General features: G+C 51.9%; 2 protein-coding genes across 3 annotated transcripts in view; one reads left to right on the top strand and one right to left on the bottom strand.

The window, feature by feature from the left end:
- dpp3 (dipeptidyl-peptidase 3) overlaps nt 1-21,490 on the bottom strand; it is a 40,543-nt gene extending 19,053 nt beyond the window's left edge. The window contains exons 1-9 of one of the 2 annotated variants that reach the window (XM_041181964.1): nt 21,424-21,490; nt 18,047-18,353; nt 14,713-14,802; nt 10,258-10,395; nt 7,682-7,756; nt 4,713-4,806; nt 2,529-2,659; nt 2,056-2,186; nt 1,679-1,737 (exon numbers count right to left, since the gene is read on the bottom strand). In XM_041181964.1, the coding sequence (XP_041037898.1) occupies nt 1,679-1,737; nt 2,056-2,186; nt 2,529-2,659; nt 4,713-4,806; nt 7,682-7,756; nt 10,258-10,395; nt 14,713-14,802; nt 18,047-18,316 (988 nt within the window). In that variant the 5' untranslated portion in view covers nt 18,317-18,353; nt 21,424-21,490. Of the gene's footprint in view, nt 1-1,678; nt 1,738-2,055; nt 2,187-2,528; nt 2,660-4,712; nt 4,807-7,681; nt 7,757-10,257; nt 10,396-14,712; nt 14,803-18,046; nt 18,354-21,358 lie in introns of both variants that reach the window. The other variant, XM_041181965.1, reaches the window with a different exon arrangement.
- Nucleotides 21,491-22,029: 539 nt separating this feature from the next.
- Nucleotides 22,030-25,590, top strand: dmac1 (distal membrane arm assembly component 1). Its single transcript, XM_041181960.1, has 2 exons — nt 22,030-22,429; nt 25,135-25,590. Exons 1-2 carry the CDS (start codon nt 22,237-22,239, stop codon nt 25,194-25,196), a joined length of 255 nt encoding a protein of 84 aa, XP_041037894.1. The 5' UTR covers nt 22,030-22,236; the 3' UTR covers nt 25,197-25,590.
- The last annotated feature ends 574 nt before the right edge of the window (nt 25,591-26,164 follow it).

Here is a 26,164-nt window from a genome sequence, read left to right as displayed (position 1 = left end):
TGATAATGACCCAGATCATCTGTTTTAAGTGATGTTGGGTGAGGGATAAATATTGGCCCCAGGACACCGGGGAGAACTCCCCCCAGCTCTTCTTCCAACAGTGGCCGTGGGATCTTCTACACCCACCCGAGAGGGCAGACGGGGCCTCGGTTTAATGTCTCATCCTGAAAGACGGCACCTCCGACAGTGCGGCGCTCCCTCAGCGCCGACCCTCCGACAGCGCGGCGCTCCCTCAGCGCCGACCCTCCGACAGCGCGGCGCTCCCTCAGCGCCGACCCTCCGACAGCGCGGCGCTCCCTCAGCGCCGACCCTCCGACAGCGCGGCGCTCCCTCAGCGCCGACCCTCCGACAGCGCGGCGCTCCCTCAGCGCCGACCCTCCGACAGCGCGGCGCTCCCTCAGCGCCGACCCTCCGACAGCGCGGCGCTCCCTCAGCGCCGACCCTCCGACAGCGCGGCGCTCCCTCAGCGCCGACCCTCCGACAGCGCGGCGCTCCCTCAGCGCCGACCCTCCGACAGCGCGGCGCTCCCTCAGCGCCGACCCTCCGACAGCGCGGCGCTCCCTCAGCGCCGACCCTCCCTCAGCGCCGACCCTCCGACAGCGCGGCGCTCCCTCAGCGCCGACCCTCCGACAGCGCGGCGCTCCCTCAGCGCCGACCCTCCGACAGCGCGGCGCTCCCTCAGCGCCGACCCTCCGACAGCGCGGCGCTCCCTCAGCGCCGACCCTCCGACAGCGCGGCGCTCCCTCAGCGCCGACCCTCCGACAGCGCGGCGCTCCCGCAGCGCCGACCCTCCGACAGCGCGGCGCTCCCTCAGCGCCGACCCTCCGACAGCGCGGCGCTCCCTCAGCGCCGACCCTCCGACAGCGCGGCGCTCCCTCAGCGCCGACCCTCCGACAGCGCGGCGCTCCCTCAGCGCCGACCCTCTGACAAAGCAACACTCTCTCAGCACCGACCCGCTGACAGCGTGGCGCTCCCTCAGCGCCAACCCTCTGACAAAGCAGCACGCTCTCAGCACTGACCCTCTGACAGCACGATGCTCCCTCAGCGCCAACCCTCTGACAAAGCATCACTCTCTCAGCACTGACCCTCTGACAGCACGGTGCTCCCTCAGCGCCGACCCTCTGACAAAGCAGCACTCTCTCAGCACCAACCCTCTGACAGCACGATGCTCCCTCAGCGCCGACCCTCTGACAAAGCAGCACTCTCTCAGCACCAACCCTCTGACAGCACGGTGCTCCCTCAGCGCCGACCCTCTGACAAAGCAGCACTCTCTCAGCACTGACCCTCTGACAGCACGGTGCTCCCTCAGCTCCGACCCTCTGACAAAGCAGCACTCTCTCAGCACCGACCCTCTGACAGCACGGTGCTCCCTCAGCACCGACCCTCCGACAACGTGGCACTCTTTCAGCGCCGACCCTCCGACAGCGCGGCGCTCCCTCAGCGCTGGTAGTGGGGTGCCAGTCTGGATTACAGAATGGAGCTCGAAACCACAATGTTCTGACCCAGAGACGAGGCGATGCCCTACCATCGTCAGGACGAATGGGGAATGAGGGTTCGGGGAAGGGAATTGAAATCACATATCCTGCTTTGAAAGCTGGGAGAGCAAATCTGAGCTGCAAATTGTGTGAAAAGTAAACCATCACCGTGGTGAGAGCAACCTCTTAGCCCACTTCATTACCTTCAAACTCTCCTCGGGATCCGTATGGGTCACGATAACTTTCAATGAACCCAATGTAGCTGTGGAACCAAGAAGGTAAAATTAGTTAAATGACCATCGTCCCTCCATAGCCCCACCCTCCTCACCTGCCTCTTCCCTCCAAACCTGACTTCCACCACCCCCACCCCCACCACCCAACACCAAGCCCACCCCCTGCACCACCATTCTCCCTCCCTGTGCCATCACTGAGCTGGACCTATTGATTCAAAAGCACACGTGGAGCCTGCCCGAGTTGAACAGCTTTCCCCACACAACCGGGAGCCAATGAGCACACGGGGAGTTTGGGGGCTGACTCTGGCGACAGCGGTATTTGTAGGAAGCAGCAGGCACTATCTCACCTCTCCACGATGGGACCCGCGTCTTTGATCCAGTGCTTGGAACCCTCCTTGTGAGCTTCGATGGAGCCAGTCTTGAAACTCTGGACATACTGCTCCAGCATCGCCACCACGTTGGGAGAGGCTGCGTGGCTCTGTCAAGACAAGAGGCTGTGGAGGTAAGCTGGGCAGACTGATGGCCAAGTGTTAACCCCTCCCTGACACACAGCTCAGGGCAGGTCAGGGACAGCGCTGACCCTCGACTGGGGAGTCACAGTGATCAGCGTGAAGCAGAGAGGCAAAGGGAGATGATTTTACACCCATCGCACAGCTCAAAATATCTCAAACGTGGCCCCGTCCCTGCACGGGCCCAGCGGGTGCGCAGCAGAGAGCGAGTGTTAACGTTTCAGATTAGTGACTTTGCTTCTTTCTTCACAGTTGCCCCCTGGCCTACTGAGAGTTTCTAGAATTTTCTCTACCACCCAGCCCCAGCTGACCTTGGCTTTCTCCAGATTCTCCACTACTTTCTTCAACAGTGGGGAGTAATCGCCTCGGACCACTTGGAATGTCACTCCGTCAAACTCATAAACACCACATTTGTTGTCAGGTTCGCCTTCTGATGATGCACCTATGAGACAGAGTGCATCAAACCAATTAGAAACCGCAGGCAGAGGACACGATGGTCACACAACACACGCCCTGCTAGTAGGAGAATTCAAAAATAACAAGATGGAATTCTTACACAACAGAGAACATTTCTTTAAAGGGTTAAGAATGTGGAGAGCAATGGTATACAGTGACAGACTCGTATAACACTGGGGTACATTATTGGTGGGGACAGGTCTGTCACTGTGTATCACTGAGGTACATTATTGTTAGGGACAGGTCTGTCACTGTATAACACTGGGGTACAGTACTGGTGGGGACAGGTCTGTCACTGTATAACACTGGGGTACAGTACTGGTGGGGACAGGTCTGTCAGTGTATAACACTGGGGTACAGTACTGGTGGGGACAGGTCTGTCACTGTATAACACTGGGGTACAGTACTGGTGGGGACGGGTCTGTCACTGTATAACACTGGGGTACAGTACTGGTGGGGACAGATCTGTCACTGTATAAAACTGGGGTACAGTACTGGATGGGACAGGTCTGTCACTCTATAACACTGAGGTACAGTACTGGTGGGGACAGGTCTGTCACTGTATAACACTGGGGTACAGTACTGGTGGGGACAGGTCTGTCACTGTATAACACTAGGGTACAGTACTGGTGGGGACAGGTCTGTCACTGTATAACACTGGGGTACAGTACTGGTGGGGACAGATCTGTCACTGTATAACACTGGGGTACATTATTGGTGGGGACAGGTCTGTCACTGTATAACACTGGGGTACAGTACTGGTGGGGACAGATCTGTCACTGTATAACACTGGGGTACATTATTGGTGGGGACAGGTCTGTCACTGTATAACACTGGGGTACAGTACTGGTGGGGACAGGTCTGTCACTGTATAACACTGGGGTACAGTACTGGTGGGGACAGGTCTGTCACTGTATAACACTGGGGTACAGTCCTGGTGGGGATGGATCTGTCACTGTATAACACTGGGGTACATTATTGATGGGGACAGGTCTGTCACTGGATAACACTGGGGCACAGTACTGCTGGGGACAGGTCTGTCACTGTATTTTCACTGGGGTATAGTAGTGTGGATGAGTCTGTCACTGTATAACACTGGGGTACAGTACTGGTGGTGACAGGTCCGTCAGTGTATAACACTGGGGTACAGAACTGGTGGGGACAGGTCTGTCACTGTATAACACTGGGGTACAGTACTGGTGGGGACAGGTCTGTCACTGTATAACACGGGTACAGTACTGATGGGGACAGGTCTGTCACTGTATAACACTGGGGTACAGTACTGGTGGGGACAGGTGTGTCACTGTATAACACTGGGGTACAGTACTGGTGGGGACAGATCTGTCACTGTATAACACGGGTACAGTACTGATGGGGACAGGTCTGTCACTGTATAACACTGGGGTACAGTACTGGTGGGGACAGGTGTGTCACTGTATAACACTGGGGTACAGTACTGGTGGGGACAGGTGTGACACTGTATAACACTGGGGTACAGTACTGGTGGGGGCAGGTCTGTCACTGTATAACACTTGGGTACAGTACTGGTGGGGACAGGTCTGTCACTGTATAACACTGGGGTACAGTACTGGTGGGGACAGGTCTGTCACTGTATAACACTGGGGTACAGTACTGGTGGGGATGGGTCTATCAGTGTATAACACTGGGGTACAGTACTGGTGGGGATGGGTCTGTCAGTGTATAACACTGGGGTACAGTACTGGTGGGGACGGGTCTGTCAGTGTACAACACTGGGATACAGTACTGGTGGAGACCAGTCTGTCACTGTATAACACTGGGATACAGTACTGGTGGGGACAGGTCTGTCACTGTATAACACTGGGGTACAGTACTGGTCAGGACAGCGTCCTGTTTGAGAGTAGAGATTAAAAGCCTAATCTGCCAGTCTAGTGTCCTGGTTATGCTCAGTACAGGCATGTTATGTTCCACAGGCCACACATGCTGTACTTCTCCACACCGCTAAAGGACAGATCAGAGTGGAGCAGAAGAGAAAGTGAGGCTATCTTTAAACACCTTACCATCATTAATCACAGAGGCAAGCCTGATCTCATACAGCCATTTGCCTTCAGCTCCCTTCGTTTTAAACAGACGAGTATTATAGGCACTGATACCCTGAGGGGAGAAAGGACAACAAGTCAAAGAATTTCCAATGTAAAAATCACTCCTTTTCCCCATACTGCCTCAACCCAGCCGGCGTACAGAGGGAGTGAGGGTAGAGGGACACTTCCAGGGCTGAACAACGTGACTCGGTCAAGATCCTCAAGCAAGCTGTGCCTCCTCCACATGCAGTCCACTCAACACCAAAGCCCACTTACCACACACTACCACCATGTAAAAGTTAACAAAAAGGACATGCATCCATATAAACACTTCTCAGCCAATGACCTTTCCTTTCCAAGTGCGTAATGTAGGAAACCTGACAGCCTATTTGCACACAGCACAACTGCAATGTGGTCATGACCAGCTTATGGATTTTGTTCTGTTGTGATGCTGATTGAGGGATAAACATTGGCCTCAGCACAGCAGAGAGATCTAACACCAACACCGCACCCACCCCACCACCACACAACTGAAATAGTGCCATGGAATCTTTCACATCCACCCAAGCAGGTAAATGGGCTTGTGGTTTAATGTCTCTTCCAAAAAGACAGTGCAGTGCTCCCTCAGTAATGCTCTGGAGTATGAACCTTGATTTTTGTACTCAAACCCTAGAGGGGGACTTGAACCCAGACCTTCTGATTCAGAAAGGAGAACACTAAGCCATATGAAGATTACTCAATTTTTATTTATTCACTCATGGGGTGTGGGCATCGTTGGCTAGGCCAGCATTTATTGCCCATCCCTAATTGCCCCTTGAGAGGGTGGTGATGAGCTGCCTTCTTGAACTGCTGCAGTCCCTGTGGTGTAGGTACACCCACAGTGCTGTTAGGGAGTGAGTCCCAGGATTTTGACCCAGAGACAGTGAAGGAACGGCCGATATATTTCCAAGTCAGGGTGGTGAGTAGCTTGGAGGGGAACTTGCAGGTGTTGGTGTTCTCATCTCTCTGCTGCCCTTGTCCTTCTAGATGGTAAGGTCACGGGTTTGGAAGGTGCTGTCTAAGGAACCTTACTGAGTTGCTGCAGTGCATCTTGTAGATAGTACACACACACTGCTGATACTGTATGTCAGTGGTGCAGGGAGTAAATGTTTGTGGAAGGGGTGCCAATGAAACGGGCTGCTTTGTCTTGGACAGTGTCAAGCTTCTTGAGTGTTGTGTGAGCTGCACTCATCCAGGCAAGTGGAGAGTATTCCATCACACTCCTGACTTGTACCTTGTAGATGGTGGACACGATTTGGAGACTCAGGAGGTGAGTTATTTGCTGCAGGATTCCCAGCTTCTAACCTGCTCTTATAGCCACAGTATTTGTATAGCTAGTCCAGTTCAATTTCTGGTCAATGGTAACCCCACCAGGATGTTGATAGCAGGGGATTCAGTGATGGCAATGCTGTCGAATATCAAGGAGCGATGGTTGGATTCTCTCTTGTTGGGGATGGTCATTGCCTGGCAATTGTGTGGTGCGAATGTTACTTGCCACTTATCAGCCCAAGCCTGGATATTGTCCAGGTCTTACTGCATACGGGCACGGACTGCTTCAGTATCTGAGGAGTTGCAAATGGTGCTGAACATTGTGAATCATCAGCGAACATCCCCACTTCTGATCTTGTGCTGAAGGGAAGGTCACTGATGAAGCAGCTGAAGATGGTTGGGCCAAGGACACTACCCTGAGGAACTCCTGCAGTGATGTCCTAGGACTGAGATGATTGACCTCCAACAATCACAGGCATCTCCCTTTGTGGTTGGAATGACTCCAACCAGCGGAGAGTCTTCCCCTCTGATTCCCATTGACTCCAGTTTTGCTGGGGCTCCTTGACGCGACACTCTGTCAAATGCTGCCTTGATGTCAAGGGCAGTCACTCTCACCTTGAGTTTGCAGAATAATAGGATCGACAAAATATAGAATTATCAAATTGATTACTTCTGGGCTCCTCCTACTGAAGCTTATTGTAAGCAGGTAAGGATGACACATGAATAAAAGAAGTCCTTGTGACAGGAGTCTAACTGGTTTCTATATATCACACACACTTCATCTCAAGAGGTGTCCTTTATTATCTCAACAACCACATTCGCTAAAGAATACTCACCAGAGGTTTTCAGTGTTTCCCAATGTTTGACTGTGAGGTGGTGGTTAAGGTAAAAACCATGGCAATATTCGAGACAAAACCTAACCACTTCATATCAGGTATCATTATTGCTGGCATTTTAATGGCGCTCATGATGAGCGGGATCAGCGTTGGATCCTCAAGATGCAGGCAAACATCTCCTAAAAAGAAACGGGGCAGCATTTCCAAAAACCCCAGCAAGGGGGCTTGTGAGATGTATTTGAAGGCCGTGTTTATTTGTGCCACAACACCAGGGACAGCACTTCCTGCTGCACACGCTCGGTGGCGCTCTCAGTGTCGGAGCGTCAGCGTTAAAGCAGACAAGTTGGCTTGACGCCAGCTAATAAAGGTCAGGTTACCCATTTTTAGGGCTGTGGCATCCTTAACCAATTGCAAGTTTGTGCGTACCTGGTCCTCCTTCCATTTTGTAACTGTAAAACATGCTTCCGATAGTTCAGTAAATAACCAAGGTTTATAACCAGGGAATTTCAGTAAATGGGATTCTCAATCTTCAGTGTGGAGAACTGATGGTAATATTGGGTTTAAGGGCACGTTTTAGCTAAAAAAGATAAAACGTTAATATATTAAGAAGTGGCGACTCTGGGATTAAGGGTCTCAATATACACCAATTGCGCTACCCAGTGTAGCAACTCTACCCTTTGTAGAAACTCCATGCACAAAGTGCACGGCTCCACACGATGAGGCTTTCAACCTTCAAAAATACACAAGGGAAACTCTCTCTATCTAAAATGCTGCAGCAAAACCCAAGCAGAAAAATTCACCCACCTTTGAATCCAGGAACTTCTGCGCCAATTCCGCGTCCTTCAGCTCACAGTTACCCGAGAAGTAGGTGGTGATGCCCTGGAGAAAGGAGGGCGTTCAGAGTGTTGGAGAGGTCAATGCTTCTTTACTAATAACTATTCACACAGCGTCTAACCGAGTTAACCCACAAAGGGGTGTCTGCCCACAGGCGACAACGTGCATCATAAAGCATCTTTAAACACTGTAAAACACCCCCCAAAGGCACTTCACAGGAGGGGAAATCTGATAAATCACTAATACCGAGCCACAGGAGGAGCTACTCGATCAAAGCCTTGGTCAAGGAGGTGGGTTTGAAGGTGTGTCTTAATAAAACAGAGAGGTTTAGGGAAGGGATTCCAGAGCTTAGGGTCCAGGCAGCTGAAGGCATGGCCGCCAATGGTGGAGCGATGGGAATTGGGGGAATGGTCAAGAAGCCGGAATTGGAGGAGCGCAGAGATCTCAGAGGGTTGTAGGGGCTGGAGGAGGTTACAGAGATAGGGAGGGTTGTAGGGGCTGAAGGTAGTTAGAGATAGGGAGGGTTGTAGGGGCTGGAGAAGGTTACAGATAGGGAGGGTTGTAGGGGCTGGAGGAGGTTACAGAGATAGGGAGGGTTGTAGGGACTGGAGGAGGTTACAGAGTTAAGGAAGTTTGTAGGGGCTGGAGGAAGTTACAGAGATAGGGAGGGTTGTAGGGACTGGAGGAGGTTACAAAGATAGGGAGGGTTGTAGGGACTGGAGGAGGTTACAGAGTTAAGGAAGTTTGTAGGGGCTGGAGGAGGTTACAGAGATAGGGAGGGTTGTAGGGGCTGGAGGAGGTTACAGAGTTAAGGAAGTTTGTAGGGGCTGGAGGAGGTTACAGAGATAAGGAGGGTTGTAGGGGTTGGAAGAGGTTACAAAGATAGGGAGGGTTGTAGGGGCTGGAGGATGCTACAGAGATATGGAGGGTTGTAGGGGCTGGAGGATGCTACAGAGATAGGGAGGGTTGTAGGGGCTGGAGGAGGTTACAGAGATAGGGAGAGTTGTAGGGGCTGGAGGAGATTACAGAGATAGGGAGGGTTATGGGGGCTGGAGGAGGTTACAGAGATAAGGAGGCTTGTAGGGGCTGGAGGAGGTTACAGAGATAAGGAGAGTTGTAGGGGCTGGGGGGTTTACAGAGATAGGGAAGGTTGTAGTGATTGGAGCAGGTTACAGAGATAGGGAGGGTTGTAGGGGATGGAGCAGGTTACAGAGATAGGGAGGGTTGTAGGGACTGGAGAGGTTACAGAGATAGGGAGGGTTGTAGGGGCTGGGGGAGTTTACAGAGATAGGGAGGGTTGTAGTGATTGGAGCAGGTTACAGAGATAGGGAGGATTGTAGGGGCTGGAGGAGGTTACAGAGATAGGGAGGGTTGTAATGATTGGAGCAGGTTACAGAGATAGGGACGGTTGTAGGGGCTGGAGGAAGTTACAGAGATAGGGAGGGGTGTAGGGGCTGGAGCAGGTTACAGAGACAGGGAGGGTTGTAGGGGCTGGAGCAGGTTACAGAGACAGGGAGGGTTGTAGGGGCTGGAGGAGGTTACAGAGACAAGGAGGGTTGTAGGGGCTGGAGGAGGTTACAGAGACAGGGAGGGTTGTAGGGGCTGGAGGAGGTTACAGAGACAAGGAGGGTTGTAGGGGCTGGAGGAGGTTACAGAGACAGGGAGGGTTGTAGGGGCTGGAGGAGGTTACAGAGACAGGGAGGGTTGTAGGGGCTGGAGGGTGTTACAGAGAAAGGGAGGGGCGAGCAGGGATTTGAAAACAAGGGTGAGAATTTTGAAATTGAGGTGTTGCTGGACTGGGAGCCAGTGTAGGTCAGTGAGTCAGAGGGTGATGGGTGAATGGGATCCTGATGAGAGTTAGGATAGGAGACGGCAGAATTATGGATGAGTTCAAGTACATGGAGGGTGGAAGATGGCTTACAATTACCATCATCAGGCAGCTCTGAAACCAAATATTGAACCTAGGTTTACAGCATTCTCTCTTAGTAGTCTGTTGCTGATCCAGAACAGCGATTCTGGTGTAATAAACTCATGTGCAAACACCAAGCCAGTGAGAGACATCCACTCCGCTCAAACTATGCACAATAATGTGGTTTGCAGAATCTGGGACCTTTCAGGAGTGAAAGGAGAAAAAGCTGGCAAATGGTGAGTTTGTTCATTTTACACGTACACCAAAATCCCTCCTCGGGAAGATGAGTGCGGACTCGGAGTGAGAGCATTGCCTGACCGCTGAAAAACCAGCTCACTTGAAGACAAGACTGTCGATCTCTGGATAAGAGAGAAAGGAATAGAAGGATTGGTGATGGGGTGAGATGAAGTGGGGGCGGGAGGACCTCTGAGTGGAGCAGAAACACTGGCAGAGTGGATGGGCTGAATGGTCTGTGTAAATTCAATCTTTCACTGAGCCGGTTTGGTGTCAGGTCCTATTACTTACATTCTCTAACTCCCTCCTCCCACCAACAAGGGAGAATGTTATTGACCTCACAACACAACCAATGTACAAAACTACCGGGGAGTTTGTAAAACCCATCTGAAAACCCATTTACCTTCGATCCGAGGCCCAATTGTTTCTGCCTGTCATCCAGAGAGTACATGAGCTGACCGCACACCTTCCACAGGCTCTCAATCTCTTCCGGCTTCTGTTTATAGGCTGCGCTCTGCCACACCAGGGCTTTCAACTTCTCCTGTGTTACAGAGAGTGGGGGGAAAGGAACAGTGAGGGGAGGGATTACAGAGAGACAGAAAAGCATGGGAGCAAACCCTGACCGGTCACAACGTAAAAACCAGCAGATCGAAGAAACAGGTGGAGTAGGCCGTTCCACTGCCATTCAATGAGATCATGAACTGACCCTGTGCCTCCACTTTCCTACCCTATCTCTCAATTTCCTATCATTCTCAGTCCTGAATATGCTTTTAATGAAGAAGCATCCACAACCCCCTAGGGGAGAGGGCTCCAAAGGTTCAAAACCCTCCGAGTGAAGAAATTTCTCCTCATCTCAGTCCAAAAGGGCCAACCCCTCATCCTGAGACACCCCTGTCCCCTCCAAGACTCTCCAGCTGGGGGCAGGGTGGTGGGGGTTGCGGGGAGAACTGTCTCTCAGCATTAACCCCGTCAAGCCCTGGACAAATTTAAATTGCTTCCACATCCAAAGAGCTCCCGGGCCTCTCAGGTGCATTTTCCATTCCATGCTGGGTGGATTAATGCTCATTGTCAAACCAAGGATCAGGGCCTGAGTTAGTCGTTCTCCATTCCTCCACACCACTCCTATTTCTTTCCTACACGACATGCCCATGTGGATTAAAAACATCTGTTTGGAAAATCCAGCTGGACTGGGGCTTGGTTTGAAGGCACAGCTGAAGAACGGAACCTCAGACAGTGCAGCTCTCCCTCGGTACTGCACAGGGGCTTGCAATGTGGGTTTAGGTCCCAGTTGATCTTAGAACCTCCTGAGTTTGATGTAGAGATTCACCGATAAGGGTAATCACCACACAACAGATTCCACGTACTTTCAAAAATAAAATCATTCTGGGGAGCATCGATGGCTTGCAGTTATTGCCCATCTCTAACTGCCCCTTGTGAAGGTTTAGTGGAAATGTCACTGGACTAGTAATCCAAAGGCCAAGGTTAATGCTCTGGGGGACTTGGCAGCTGGTGGAATTTAAATTCAATTAATAAATCTGGAATATAAAGCTAGTCTCAGTAACGGTGACCATAAAACTATCATCAATCGTTGTAAAAACCCATCTGGGTCACTAATGTCCCTTTAGGGAGGGAAATCTGCCGTCCTTACCCGCTCTGGCGTACATGTGACTCCAGACCACACACAGCAGTGTGGTTGACTCTTAACTGCCCTCTGAAGTGGTTGAGCAAGCCACTCAGCTCAAGGGCAATTAGAGATGCGCAACAAACGCTGGCCTTGCCCAGCGACACCCACATCCCAAAGAATTTAAAAAAGGTGGTGGTGAGCCATCTTCTTGAACTGCGGCAGTCCATCTGGTGTAGGTACACCTAGGGAAGGTGTAGATAAGGTGTAGGTGTAGGTAAGGTGTAGGTACACCCACACCTAGGGTGGTGAGCTCGCTAACATACAAGAACGTGAGTGTCTCCCATTCGATAGGGGAAGGACGTTAGAAGGGGATGAATGGATGGGCTGACAGTGCAGATAGGAATAAATAAATACGATCTGATAGCCATTACAGGGGAATAGCTGCAGGATGACATGGTTTGGAACCTGAATATTGGAAGGGTACGAGACTTTTAGGAAGGACAGGAAGTTAGGAAAAGGTGGTTGGGCAGCTGTGCTAATTATTGATGGTATTAGCACATTGGAGAGGGATGACCCAAGTCCAGGAAACCAAGACGTAGCAGCAGTGTGGGTTGAGATGAGGAATGATAAAGGCAATAAATCACTTGTGGGAGTGGTGTATAGGCCCCTTAATTGTAACTACACGGTAGGACAGAATATAAAAGGGAAGAGATAATGGGAGCTTGTCAGAAAGGTAAAGCAATAATCAATGGGGAATTTTAATCAACAAATAGACTGGAAAAATCAGGTGGGCTAAGGTTACGTAGATGAGGAGCTCACGGCGTGTTTTCAGGATAGTTTCCAAGAACAGTACATTCTGGAGCCAACCAGGAGCAGGCTATACAAGACCTACTATTGAGTAATGAGATAGGATTAATTGATAACCTCACAGTGAAGGCACCCCGTGATAGCAGCCATCATAACATGATTGAATTTTACATTCAGTTTGAGGGAGAGAGGGTCCAAGACTAGTATTTTAAAACTTAAATAAAGCAAATGATGTGGGAATGAAAGCAGAGCTGGCTAAAGTGAACTGGCAAATGAGGTTAAGGGAAAGGTCAATAGGGGTGCAGTGGCAGACATTTAAAGGGAAATTTCAGAATACACAGAGTAGATACATTCCAACAAGAAAGAAACATTCCAAGAGGGAGGGCCCACCGTCCGGGGTTAAACAAAGAAGTTAAAGACAATATCAAACTTAAAGAAAAAGCATTTCATTGTGCGGAGGGTAGGTCAGAAGAATGGACAGAATACAAATAACAGTAAAGATGACAAAAAGATTAATAAAGTTGGGGAAAATTAGGGTACGAGAGAAAGCTCGCTGGAAAGATAAAGACAGATAGTAAGGGTTTCTAACTCTTAATTACTTAAATAAGAGGAGCGAACAAAGCGAGCACTGCTCCTATAGAAAGGGAGTCTGTGGAAATAATGGTGGACAATAAAGAGGTAGTAACTGAACTCAACAGGTATTTTGCATCGACCTTCACTACAAAGGATATAAGTAACATTCTGGAAATAACCGGAAATCAGGAAATGGAAGGGAGGGAGGAACTCGGGAAAATTACAATCACCAGGGGAGTGGGGCTTAAATTGTTGGTGCTGCGGGCTGACAAATCCCCGGGTCCTGACTGACTTCATCCTAGGGTCTTAAAAGAAGTGGCCAGTGAGATAGTTGATGCATTAGTTCTTAATTTTCCAAAACTCCCTGGATTCAGGGAAGATGCCGTTATATTGGAAAAAGCAAATGTGACTCCTTTATTCAAAAAGGGAGGGAGACAGAAAGCAGGAAACTACAGGCCAGTTAGCCTAACATCTGTCACAGGGAAAATGTTAGAAGCTATTATTAAAGATGTTATAGCAGGGCACTTAGAAAAACTCAAGGCAATCAGGCAGAGTCAACACGGTTTTGTGAAAGGGAAATCATGTTTAACCAAATTATTGGAATCCTTTGAAGGAGTCACATGTGTTGTGGATAAAGGGGAATGGGTGGATGTGCTGTACTGAGATTTCCAGAAGGCATTTGATAAAGTGCCACATCAAAGATTATTACGAAAAATGGTGTAGGGGGTAACATACTGGCATGAATAGAAGATTAGCTAGCTAACAGGAAACAGGATTGTCATAAATGGGTCTCTTTCTGGTTGACAGGACGTGACGAGTGGTATGTCACAGGGAGCAGTGCTGGGGCCTCAAGTTTTACAATTTATATAAATGATTTGGATGAAGGGACCAAAGGTACGATTGTTAAATTTGCTGATGGTACAAAGATAGGTAGGAAAATAAATTGTGAAGAGGACATAAGGAGGCTACAAAGTGACATAGAAAAGTTAAGCGAGTGGGCAAATATCTGGCAAATGGATTACAATGTAGGAAAATGTGACATTGTCCGTTTTGGCAGGAAGGATAAAAAAGAAGCATATTATCTAAATGGTGAGAGATTGAGGAGCTCTGAGATTCAGAGGGATCTGGGTGACCTGGTGCATGAATAACAAAAGGTTAGTATACAGGTACAGCAGGTAATTAGGAAAGTTAATAGAATGTTATCGTCTATTGCGAGGGGGAATTGAATACAAAAGTAGGGAGGTTACACTTCAGTTATACAGGGCACTGGTGAGACCACATCTGGAGTATTGAGTACAATATTGGTCTCCTTATTTAAGGAAGAATGTATATGCATTAGAAGCAGTTCAGAGAAGGTTTATTAAACTAATACTAGGCTGTCTTATGAGAAAAGATTGGACAGGTTTCGTTTGTAACTGCTGGAATTTAGAAGAGTAAAAGGCAACTTGATTGAAACATATAAGATCCTGAGGGGTCTTGACAGGGTGGATGTGGAGAGGATGTTTCCTCTTGTTGGGGTATCTAGAACTAGGGGTCACTGTTTAAAAATAAGGGGTCGCTCATTTAAGACAGATGAGGAGAATTTTTTTCTCTCAGAGGGTTGAGAGTCTTTGGAAGTCTCTTCCTCAAAAGGCAGTGGAAGCAGAGTCTCCGAATGTTTTCAAGGCAGAGCTAGATAGATTCTTAATAAACAAGGGGGTGAAAGGTTATCAGGGGGCAGGTGCCAGGTTACATGATCTTATTGAATGGCAGAGCAGGCTCAAAGGGCCGAGTGGCCCAATCCTGCTCCTAATTAGTATGTTTGTTGCTCGTAAGGGGAAATTATTGGTTTTGTTGATATTTTTAATATCGTACCTGAGGTAAGTTAGGTACAAACTTGGTGTCTCCAAAGGACTTGTAGTTACCCATGTTGGAATAAAGACCTGCCGCATAAACAAGGAATGCCTGTAACAGAGCAGAAACATCACAATTAACCATTAAAACCTTGAGTCTCAGTATAGACCACCATTAATTGTACACTCCTGCAGCAGGGTCATGCAGTGTTGGCCTAAAGCAAAATCACGGACAGAACCATGGAATGATTACAGGACAGGAGGCTATTCAGCCCACTGTGACTGTGCTGGCTCGCTGCAAGAGCAACTCAGCGAGTCGCACTCGCCTACCTTCAACCTGCAAATCTTTCCTCTTCAGGTAATGATCCAATTTCCTTTGGAGAGCCGGGGGTGGGGGGGGGGGGGGGGGGGGGGGGGGGGTGCGATATCTGCCTCCGTCACACTCTCAGGCATTCCAACTGAGAGCTGGCAGAAACAGAGGGGCCAAATGGCCACCTTGGGTGCTGTGGCCACTCTACGATTCTGTGCCCTGATTACACATCACCATCCCAGAGTCAGCGTCAACGTGTCTTTACGCAGCTGCATCTCAGGCATTTTACCTTGGGCTCTTCATGGGTTGACGGTTGATGTTACAGCCAGTGAGAAGCCTGGTTTGTGAAGATTAAGACAATTGGATGTTGGGATTTTATCCAGAACTGTCTCTGGGAGTGAGGAACCAGGACAGTGTGAATCCTGACACTCCACAGAACTGAGTGAGAAAACTACAGCAGCCGTGTCTGAATGGGTTAACCATCCCACAGGTACAAACTCACCTTTTGCTTTCAACGTGAAGTGAAAGTGAAAGCGTGTGTGGAATTATTTCATTGAACAGAACAATGTGAACTGGAGGGAAACCAACCTCAGCAATGTAACCGAGGGGGTCAGTGAGAGGCTGGGCTCAATTACAATGATTGACACAAGCTTTCAGTGTGAGATTCTAAATGTTCCTGTGAAACCTGCTGTTCCTGGGCCAGCCAGTTTGGTGAGTTTACAGCTCAGGCACAGTGATCCTGCCCTGGTTCAGCAGGTAACTCACTCACCTCCAGCTCCACCCTGAAAGTTAAAGCCCCCACTGCCCCTCCCCCATCTCAGGGCTCAATCCTCCGGTGACAGTACATAATGGAGAGGTACCAAACCCATCCAGGGTGTTCAATCAATTTCTGCCTGCCCTGTTTTAACAGACTAGATGTATGCCAGGGGGCTGGGGCCAACGGAGGGTCAGGGCTGCACTATCGGCAGGCCAGGGCAGAGGGGGGTGGGGGGGGAACGGACTGTCGGAGGGTCAGTGCTTTGGGAGTGCCGCACTGTCGGAGATGCCGTCTTTCAGGATGAGACATTAAACCGAGGCCCCGTCTGCCCTCTCGGGTGGGTGTAAAAGATCCCACAGCCACTATTGCGGGAAGAGCAGGGGGGAGTTCTCCCCGGTGCCCTGGGGCCGATATTTATCCCTCACCCAACATCACTAAAAACAGATGATCTGGGTCATGGTCACATTGTGGGAGCTTGCTGTGTGGTGGGACACCCTGAGGCCCTGGAGGGTGCCACAATAAAACACATTTTCTCTTGTACTGGTCACATTTCCAAAACTGCCTGACTGGCTACGTTGCATGTCCTGATTGCCGGGGGAGGGGTGAAAGCCGGGGGGGTGGGTAAATGCAGCCTGGGGGAGTGCCAGGAGGGTTAATAATCTCAGACAGTGCTCAGAGTACAAAAGCTGAGGCATCACGTAGGGTGGGGAGTGTTAAGAAAAAGACAACGTGACCGACACCATTTAAACAACTGAGGGGGGGGCGGGGTCACCACGCGTTTATCAATGTATGGCATCTCGGTGACTCCCATGAGGGCTTTTAACAATCTGCTGCTCCCTAAATTACAGGAAAAATGCTGCAGCAGATGGCAGTACTGGGAGGTAGAGTGCATTTTGTTATATTGCTAGTGCAGGCGTCACAGTACAAGGCATAGCTGAGGAGTACAGAACAGAGACAGCTGAATTATATATCCTGCTCCATCACAACACTGAAACATCCTAAGTCGCACTGCACTCCCGTGCACATAACTGCCTTCAAGTACAATCAGCATCGGAGATGGAGGGACAATGACGTGGTGGTAATGTGGCTGGACTAGTAACCCAGTGGTCCAGGCTGATGCTCTGGGGACTCGGGTTCAAATCCCACCAGGGCAGCTGGTGAAATTTAAATTCTATTAATGAATCTGGAATTGAAAGTTGGTCTCACTGATGGTGACCATGAAACTATCACCGATTGTTGTAAAAACCCATCTGGATCATGAATGACCTTTAGGGAAGGAAACCTGCAGCCCTTACATGGTCTGGCCTACATGTGACTGATTAATGTCATGGAGTCTTAACTTCCCTCTGAAACGGGGGGGTGGTTTGAACACAAGGATAAGAATTTTAAAACGGAGGTGTTTCTGGACCAGGAGGCAGGGTCAGTCAGCGCGTACAGGGGGTGATGGGTGAAGGGGACCCGGTGTGAGTTCGGACACGGAGGTGACAGAGTTTTGGATGAGCTGACGTTTACGGAGGGTCGAACGTGGGGAGCAGCCAGGACGGCACTGGAATAGTCGAGTGTGGAGGTAGCGAAGGCGCGGGTGAGGGTTTCAGCAGCCTTTGAGCTGAGACAGGGTGAAATCGGGCAAAGTTATGGGGGTGGAAATGCGCAGACTTAGTGATGGTGCAGATTGAAGGTCGGAAGCTCATCTCGGGGAAGAATGTGACACCAAGGCTGTGAACGGAGCCGGTCCCTAGGGAAAGGAGATTGGAGCTGGGACTGAAAACAATGGCTTCAGTCTTCCCGATATTGAATTGGAGGAAAGCATTTCAAAGCCTGTAGATTATTGAAGGGTAGTGGCATCGGAGGAAAGGGTTGGCGAGGAGGAAGGTGCCACAGTTTTGAAGACCCGAATAAGATATCATCCACACCATCATTACCTCCAGGCTCGACTATTCCAACGCTCTCCTGGCGGCTCTCCCACATTCAACCCTCCAGAAACTTCAGCTCATCCAAAACTCCGCTGCCCCTGTGTCCGAACTCACACCGAGTCCCCTTCACCCGTCAGTCCGTGCTTGCTGACCGATGCTGGCTCCCTGTTTGGAAACACCTCGGCTTCAAAATTCTTATCCTTGTGTTCAAATCCCACCCATTTCAGAGAGAAGTTACATGTAGGCCAGACCACGTAAGGACAGCAGATTTCCTTCCCTAAAGGTCATCTGTGAACCAGATGGGCTTTTAGAATAATTAACAGTTTCATGAGTCAGATGAAGAGAGGGCAAGTTGAGCAGTGATTTCAAACGTTACCTGGTACTCCTCGGAGGTCATGCCAATGGTTGTGGCAGTTTTCTGTAGCTCAGAGAGGGGCTGAGCTCTAAACAGCTTCTGTAGCAGAACATAGATGGCGGGGGACTCTGGGGAGGTCTGCAGCAGTACCACCAGGCCCCCGTACCAGGAGGCCCGTGAGATATAGTGAGCATACATCTTCTCCTCCTTCGAGAGGAGCCGGAAGGCATCCTGGCAGTCCAGCAGCGAGATGCCAATGTCATTGGGCAAGACATACTGAGAGTCCACCATCTTATTGTGTTTATTTTAAAATAAGCAGATGTCGAATCTGTGAACACAAAGGAGGACATTAAATTAATCCGATTTAATAGATCATAAGAAGTATGAGCAGTAGGCCATTCAGCCCCTCGAGCCTGCTCCGCCATTCAATATGATCATGGCTGATTGGTTGTGGCCTTAACCCCACTTTCCTGTCTGTCCCCCCATAACCCTCGACTCCCTTGTTGATTAAAAATCTGTCTAACTCAGCTTTGAATATATTCACTGACCCAGCCTCCACTGCTCTCTGGGGAAGAGAATTGCACAGACTAATGACCCTCAGAGAAAAAGAAATTCCCCCTCAACTCCATCTTAAACGCGGACCCAAAATTTTTCCAACTGTGCCCCAAGTTCGAAATTCTCCCGCGAGAGGAAACATCCTCTCAGCATCAACCCCATCAAGTCCCCTCAGGGGACATTGAGATCACTTCTCATTCTTCTAAACTCCAACGAGTACAGGCCCAAACTTTCCTCTTAAGACAAACCCCTTCATCCCAGGATTCAGCCGAGTGAACCTTCTCTGAACTGCCTCCAACGCAAGTATACACCCTTTCTTAAAAAGTAAGGAGACCAAATATGTGCAGAGTTCACAAAGGATCTGTACAGCTGTAGCAAAACATCACTACTCTTATACTCGGTTCCTCTTGCAATAAAGGACAGCATTCCATTCGCCTTTCCAATCACTCCCTGCGCCTGGTCCTCATGTACCAGGACACCCAGATTCCTCTGTACCCACTGAGACCACCTTGAGGCTGGCTCCCTCTCCCAGACTCGCAGCTGTGACACACTCCAAAAGACGCTGGGTGTAGTGCTGCATCACGGTTAATGGGAAATACAATTTCATTAGTAAGGGTATCTCAAGCCATCGCAGCTCTCTCTACTGGTAAACTGATTGGCAGTCACACTTTTCTTTACAGATCTGAGTTTCCTTTTTTAAGAAATACCGGAGGTCATTTATTCCTACATGACAGCAGCGATCATACTTCAAAGGCACTTTGTTGGCAATTAAAGTGCGAAAGGCTATAATTACATGTACTTTCTTATAGTAAGTGAACTCAGAACTCAGGCTTAAGGGCACTTCCCAGATGAGGAAAGGTTATCGAACTGTAAACTGGACAGGTAAATGGATAGGTGCCAACTGCCAGCCCGGGTCAGTACCCAAGTCCATTCATCCACCAACCCGGTCTTTTGGAGATTTCAACCAAATAGATTTGCTTTGACAGGGGGCCAGTCACAGTCTCAAGACATCCCAAAGGGCTTTACTGTCTCCGACAGTGCAGCGCTCCCTCAGCACTGACCCTCCAACAGCGTGACACTCCCTCAGCACTGACCCTCCGACAGTGCGGCGCTCCCTCAGCACTGACCCTCCGACAGTGCGGCGCTCCCTCAGCACTGACCCTCCAACAGCGTGACGCTCCCTCAGCACTGACCCTCCGACAGTGCGGCGCTCCCTCAGCACTAACCCTCCGACAGCGTGGCACTCCCTCAGCACTGACCCTCCGACAGTGTGGCGCTCCCTCAGCACTGAGCCTCCGACAGCGTGGCGCTCCCTCAGCACTGACCCTCCGACAGTGCGGCACTCCCTCAGCACTGAGCCTCCGACTGTGCGGCACTCCCTCAGCACTAACCCTCCGACAGCGTGGCGCTCCCTCAGCACTGACCCTCCGACAGGGTGGCGTTCCTCAGCACTGACCCTCCGACAGTGCGGCTCTCCCTCAGCACTGACCCTCCGACAGTGCGGCGCTCCCTCAGCACTGACCCTCCGACAGTGCGGCGCTCCCTCAGCACTGACCCTCCGACAGTGCGGCGCTCCCTCAGCACTGACCCTCCGACAGTGCGGCGCTCCCTCAGCACTGACCCTCCGACAGTGCGGCGCTCCCTCAGCACTGACCCTCCGACAGTGCGGCGCTCCCTCAGCACTGACCCTCCGACAGCGTGACGCTCCCTCAGCACTGACCCTCCGACAGTGCGGCGCTCCCTCAGCACTGACCCTCCGACAGTGCGGCACTCCCTCAGCACTGACCCTCCGACAGCGCGGCGCTCCCTCAGCGCTGACCCTCCGATAGGGCGGCGCTCCCTCAGCGCTGACCCTCCGACAGGGCGGCGCTCCCTCAGCGCTGACCCTCCGACAGGGCGGCGCTCCCTCAGCACTGACCCTCCCACAGTGCAGCACTCCCTCAGTACTGACCCTCCGACAGGGCGGCGCTCCCTCAGCGCTGACCCTCCGACAGGGCGGCACTCCCTCAGCACTGACCCTCCGACAGGGCGGCGCTCCCTCAGCGCTGACCCTCCGACAGGGCGGCGCTCCCTCAGCGCTGACCCTCCGACAGTGCGGCGCTCCCTCAGCACTGACCCTCCGACAGCGCGGCGCTCCCTCAGCACTGACCCTCCGACAGCGCGGCGCTCCCTCAGCGCTGACTCTCCGACAGGGCGGCGCTCCCTCAGCACTGACCCTCCGACAGTGCGGCGCTCCCTCAGCGCTGACCCTCCGACAGGGCGGCGCTCCCTCAGCGCTGACCCTCCGACAGGGCGGCGCTCCCTCAGTACTGACCCTCCGACAGTGCGGCGCTCCCTCAGCACTGACCCTCCGACAGGGCGGCGCTCCCTCAGCACTGACCCTCCGACAGTGCGGCACTCCCTCAGCACTGACCCTCCGACAGCGCGGCGCTCCCTCAGCACTGACCCTCCGACAGTGCGGCACTCCCTCAGCACTGACCCTCCAACAGCGGGACGCTCCCTCAGCACTGACCCTCCGACAGCGCGGCGCTCCCTCAGCGCTGACCCTCCGACAGGGCGGCGCTCCCTCAGCGCTGACCCTCCGACAGGGCGGCGCTCCCTCAGCACTGACCCTCCGACAGGGCGGCGCTCCCTCAGCACTGACCCTCCCGCAGGTTTTTCCTATTGAACCCGGGGCGGGGCGCCCCCGGCATGAAACGGGGGACAATAAATATTCATCCCCGTGTCCACGATTGGGAAACTTTGTCCAATTGACCAGGTCACTCGGCACAAACCCACCCGCAGGAAGATCAGTTTAATTCCCCCCTCTCAGGCCGCCTCCCCTATCGCCTCCATTCACTCACTCTCGGGCCGCCACTCCGCTCCCTCATTCAGCCACTGGAACTCCTCCACCCACCCCCCACCCCGGTCGGGGCGGCCGCGACCCCGACCCCGCCCACCCAGGCCTTCTCCACCAATCGCACCCTCGCCCTCCTCGATGGGCACCTGCGCCCGCCAGTCGCTGTCCGGTCTGACGGATGGACACCCCGGATTGACGGGCATCTCCACCAATCGAGAGGGCGGAGGGGGGGGGAAGGGAGGGGAGCCGCCGTTCAAATGAGTCACGTGACCAACCGGCGGCGCTGGTTGGCTTCGCGACCCTGGATTTGAAAACGCCAACCGTTTCGACAATAAAATATCCACTGAACAAAGGCTGGTGTGGACTCTTCAGAATCTATGGGCTAAATTGAAAATTAAGTTAATTAAGGAGAGGCTGATCTCGCCTGACCTCATTCTTTCCCGCCCGAGCTTGATTGACGGATTGACAAACGAATCAGGAAGCAGGGCGTTATGATTGACGTCGAAGCGATCCAATCGGAGTAGGTACGGCGAGACCTGCCGAGGGGTGGGGTCAACCCTGTCAGGCAACGTTAAGGCGTGAGACTAAATATCTTTCTCGGAGATGCGAGACGCAATAGCAACAACAGGCGAGGACATTTTACCCGCCGGATGATTTTTATTTCGAGCTCCATTTTGAAAAGAAATATTTTTTTGGGTGGGGTGGAACGAACTTCCGGGCCTCGGGTTTACCCGGGGCGGGAGGAAGCTTCCGGCCTGGACGCACTTGGCGGTCAAAGTGTCCGTCCCTTTGGAAGGGTCCGGGTGGATTCTTTCTGATGGCATCGCCTCCTCCTCCTCCTCCTGCTGCTGCCGCCGCCGCCCTGAAGGACTGCTGGAGCTGCCGCCTGGTGTGCGGGGCCGGCCTGCTGGGGGCAGGCGGTTACGTCTTCGCCTCGGCCAGGAGGGTGATCAAGAAACAGGGGGCGCCCCCTGGCATGGGCACCGTGGCCCAAATCGTCTTCGCCCTGGGTGGGTACCAGGGAGTGTTCCCCTCCCTCTCTCCCCACCCCTCCCCTCCCCTCCCCCACCCTGACATCGGCCTCCCCTTTCCCCCCAACCCCCCAGTGAGATCTGCTATTCGACTGCATAGGGCATCACACCCCGGGCATTCCTGTTTCACCCAACTCTAACCACCCCCACCGTCTCCCTCCACCTCTCCCGTTCTCGCCTTGCCGCCCGGAATCCTTTCTCCCCACCCCACCCCAACCCGTGCCATCCCGCCTCAGTGGCCACCACCGCTGCCACCATGTTACGTATTTACGTATGCTCTCGCACCCGCAAAGCTTTTGCCCCTTCCGATTCTCTGTTGCATCGTGTGCCCACAGCACCCACACCCCTGCACCGATTGCAGACGCATTCTCCCAGTCCAGCAACGGTCTCAATTTTTACCATTCTCATCTTTGTTTTCTAATCGCTCCTCGCCACCCCGGGCCTCCCTATCCCTGTAACCTCCTCCAGCCCCTACAACCCTCCCTATCCCTGTAACCTCCTCCAGCCCCTACAACCCTCCCTATCCCTGTAACCTCCTCCAGCCCCTACAACCCTCCCTATCTCTGTAACCTCCTCCAGCCCCTACAACCCTCCCTATCCCTGTAACCTCCTCCAGCCCCTACAACCCTCCCTATCTCTGTAACCTCCTCCAGCCCCTACAACCCTCCCTATCCCTGTAACCTCCTCCAGCCCCTACAACCCTCCCTATCTATGTAATCTCCTCCAGCCCGTACAACCCTCCCTATCTCTGTAACCTCCTCCAGCCCCTACAACCCTCCCTATCTCTGTAACCTCCTCCAGCTCCTACACCCCTCCCTATCTCTGTAACCTCCTCCAGTCCCTACACCCCTTCCTATCTCTGTAACCTCCTCCAGTCCCTACACCCCTCCCTATCTCTGTAACCTCCTCCAGTCCCTACACCCCTCCCTATCTCTGTAACCTCCTCCAGTCCCTACACCCCCTCCCTATCTCTGTAACCTCCTCCAGTGCCTGCACCCCCTCCCTATCTCTGTAACCTCCTCCAGCCCCTACACCCCTCCCTATCTCTGCAACCTCCTCCAACCCCTACAACGCTCCCTATCTCTGTCACCTCCTCCAGCCTCTACAACCGTCCCTATCTGTAACCTCCTCCAGCCCCTACACCCCTCCCTATCTCTGTAACCTCCTCCAGCCCCTATAACCCTCTCTATCTCTGTAACCTCCTCCAGCCCCTACAACCCTATCTCTGTAACCTCCTCCAGCCCCTACAACCCTCCCTATCTCTGTAACCTCCTCCAACCCCTACACCCCTCCCTATCTCTAACCTCCTCCAATTCCAACCGCTTGACCATCCCCCGATTCCCATCGCTCCACCGTTGGCGGCTGTGCCTTCAGCTGCCTGGGGCCCTGAGCTCTGGAATTCCCTTCCTAAACCTCTCCGCCTCTCTCTAGGTTCCTTTTAAGACACTCCTTACCTGTCCTGATAGCACTGTCTGGCTTTGTTCCCTCCTGTGCCCCTGTGGATTCAGATTCCTGTGGTGTTGACAAACAATGGCTTTTGTCTCACTTGACAAATTTTATATCATTTGCTATTTGAAATCAGCTTGACTTGGCAGAGGCAGGAATATGGCCGGTTGCCAGCCTGGTGATAGTTGCTTGTTTTCTATTTTACCCCCTGCTCTGCTCTGCACGGACTAGAATGTCTTCAGACTTGTTTCCAGCCTTGTGCCTGGGAGGGGGGGTGACCAGACAGAACTCTTCACTGAGCCCACTCCCAGCTCGAGACTTAAAATCATCAGGGCAGGTTGTAAAAACGTTCCCTCAGAGTGTAAGAGTTATTTTAAACTGCCAAAAAAAGGATTCAAATAAGAAGATCTGGAGAACCTCTTCCCTCTGGCGAGTGAGTCAGGAATTTAAAATTAGTGCCAGCTTAATTCAGGAGGCAACTCAGGAAGCACTTCTCGACAGAAGGGATCAGGTTGTCTCCCCCCACGAGGCTGTGGATGTTGGGACGTCAACTGGAGCTTCCAAGACTGCAGCTGATCAATTTTCGGTGGGCGGTCGAGGGAAATGGAGCGAATGTGGCTCAGCTCGGGTTAGGATGCAGATCAGGCACAATCGAACTGAATAGCAGAACAGGCACGAGGGGCTGAGGGACCCCCGACCTCGTTCCATTCCTAATTGTTTTACACTTGAGGAGAGTCCTCAATTCTCCCCGAAGCTGCGGACACTCACGGGCGAGCCTCACCAAGCACGAGGGCTGCAACACATGGAGCAGGACCGGGCAGCCGAAGCAAGTGAGTTTAGGGAAGGGTCCTTGTGATGTGGAATGATCTGCGTGGGTGGGGGTGACAGAAGCAGATTGACTAGCTTTCAAAGGGAGAAGCTGAATAAATACTTGAATAAGGAGTGGGGTGGGGGGATGTAAGATTATTGGGAGTGTCAACACAATGGACTAAGTGGCCTCCAAAACAAAAACAGAATTACTTGGAAAAACTCAGCAGGTCTGGCAGCAAGGGTCATGAGAACTTGAAACGTCAACTCTTTTCTTCTCTGCCGATGCTGCCAGACCTGCTGAGTTTTTCCAGGTAATTCTGTTTTTGTTTTGGATTTCCAGCATCCGCAGTTTTTTTTTATCTAAATGGCCTCCTGCTCTGCTGTCTGATTCCAGTGCTTCATCTTTGCCCTTTTCTCTCTCCTGACAGGTTTGGCTTCCTGGGGTGTGGTGATCTTAGTCGACCCAGTTAACAAAGCACAGCCAAAGTAGTCAGGACTCTGCATTGATCACCAGCCAAAACCACACAGGGCAGGAAAGAGCTGTTCCTCCCCTCACCCCCGAAGCTTCGACGTGAGTGCTAACTGTCAGGACACTGCCGGGAGTGCCCAAACAATGAAGATCTGTTCTGCGGGCAGGGGGGGGGTGGGGGGGAAGTGAAAGTGAATCTTATCGCCCTGTGGAGGGAATCCATTCTAAAGCAGCTTCTCAGCACCGAGTCCCAGTGTCCAGGGAATATAAGAATGAATAGTTTTGCACTGAATTGTTGTGAACTTTTGTCTGCAAGTGAGTTTAATCAGTGTTTGTGTGATTTGATCAGATTTTCCTCGCTGTAACCTGTAAATTACTGAACCAATTAAAAAGTCAGAGCGACTCTGGGAACCCTGTAACGACTCCCCACTCTCTGTTCGATATGATGGTAGGTCTGTACATGAATGAGTTCTTGGCGAGCCACTCGTGCCAATCTTGATATGGTGCCACTGAGAAATCCGACTGGAATAATGAGAGGTTTGTTCCACAGAGAGATTCACCATCGCACTGGCTCCCACAATCCCAGCTCCAGATACAACCTTGGAAAAAAAACAATCACTGACCAGCTGGAGACATTAATGCTGGACTGTGTCTCTTATAGATGTAAGATCAAGACTGGGTGGGATATTAAAGAGTGCAGGGAGCGAGGGAGAAAGTGGGATTAGACTTGGTGGGATATTAAAGGGTGTGGGGAGTGAGAGGGAGAATGGGTTTAGACTGGGTGGGATATTAAAGGGTGTGGGGAGTGAGGAGGAGAGTGAGATTGGACTGGGTGGGATATTAAAGTGTGAGGGGGAGCGTGGGATTAGACTGGGTGAGATATTAAAGGGTGTGGGGAGTGAGGGGGAGAGTGGGATTAGACGGTATATTAAAGGGTGTGGAGTGTGGGGAGTGAGGGGGAGAGTGGAATTAGACTGGGTGGGATATTA

This window comes from Carcharodon carcharias (genome assembly GCF_017639515.1).
Source record: "Carcharodon carcharias isolate sCarCar2 chromosome 37 unlocalized genomic scaffold, sCarCar2.pri SUPER_37_unloc_11, whole genome shotgun sequence".
Classification (NCBI taxonomy): domain Eukaryota; kingdom Metazoa; phylum Chordata; class Chondrichthyes; order Lamniformes; family Lamnidae; genus Carcharodon; species Carcharodon carcharias.
The sequence above is the reverse complement of the archived record's forward strand: the minus strand, read 5'-3'. Positions and strand labels throughout refer to the sequence as shown.

Bases quoted from the DNA above. Each gene is read 5' to 3' on its own strand.
- dmac1 (XM_041181960.1), top strand. From the start codon at position 22,237: ATGGCATCGCCTCCTCCTCCTCCTCCTGCTGCTGCCGCCGCCGCCCTG. The intron at 22,430-25,134 runs GTGGGTACCAGG...CTCTCCTGACAG, and splicing joins CCAAATCGTCTTCGCCCTGG to GTTTGGCTTCCTGGGGTGTG.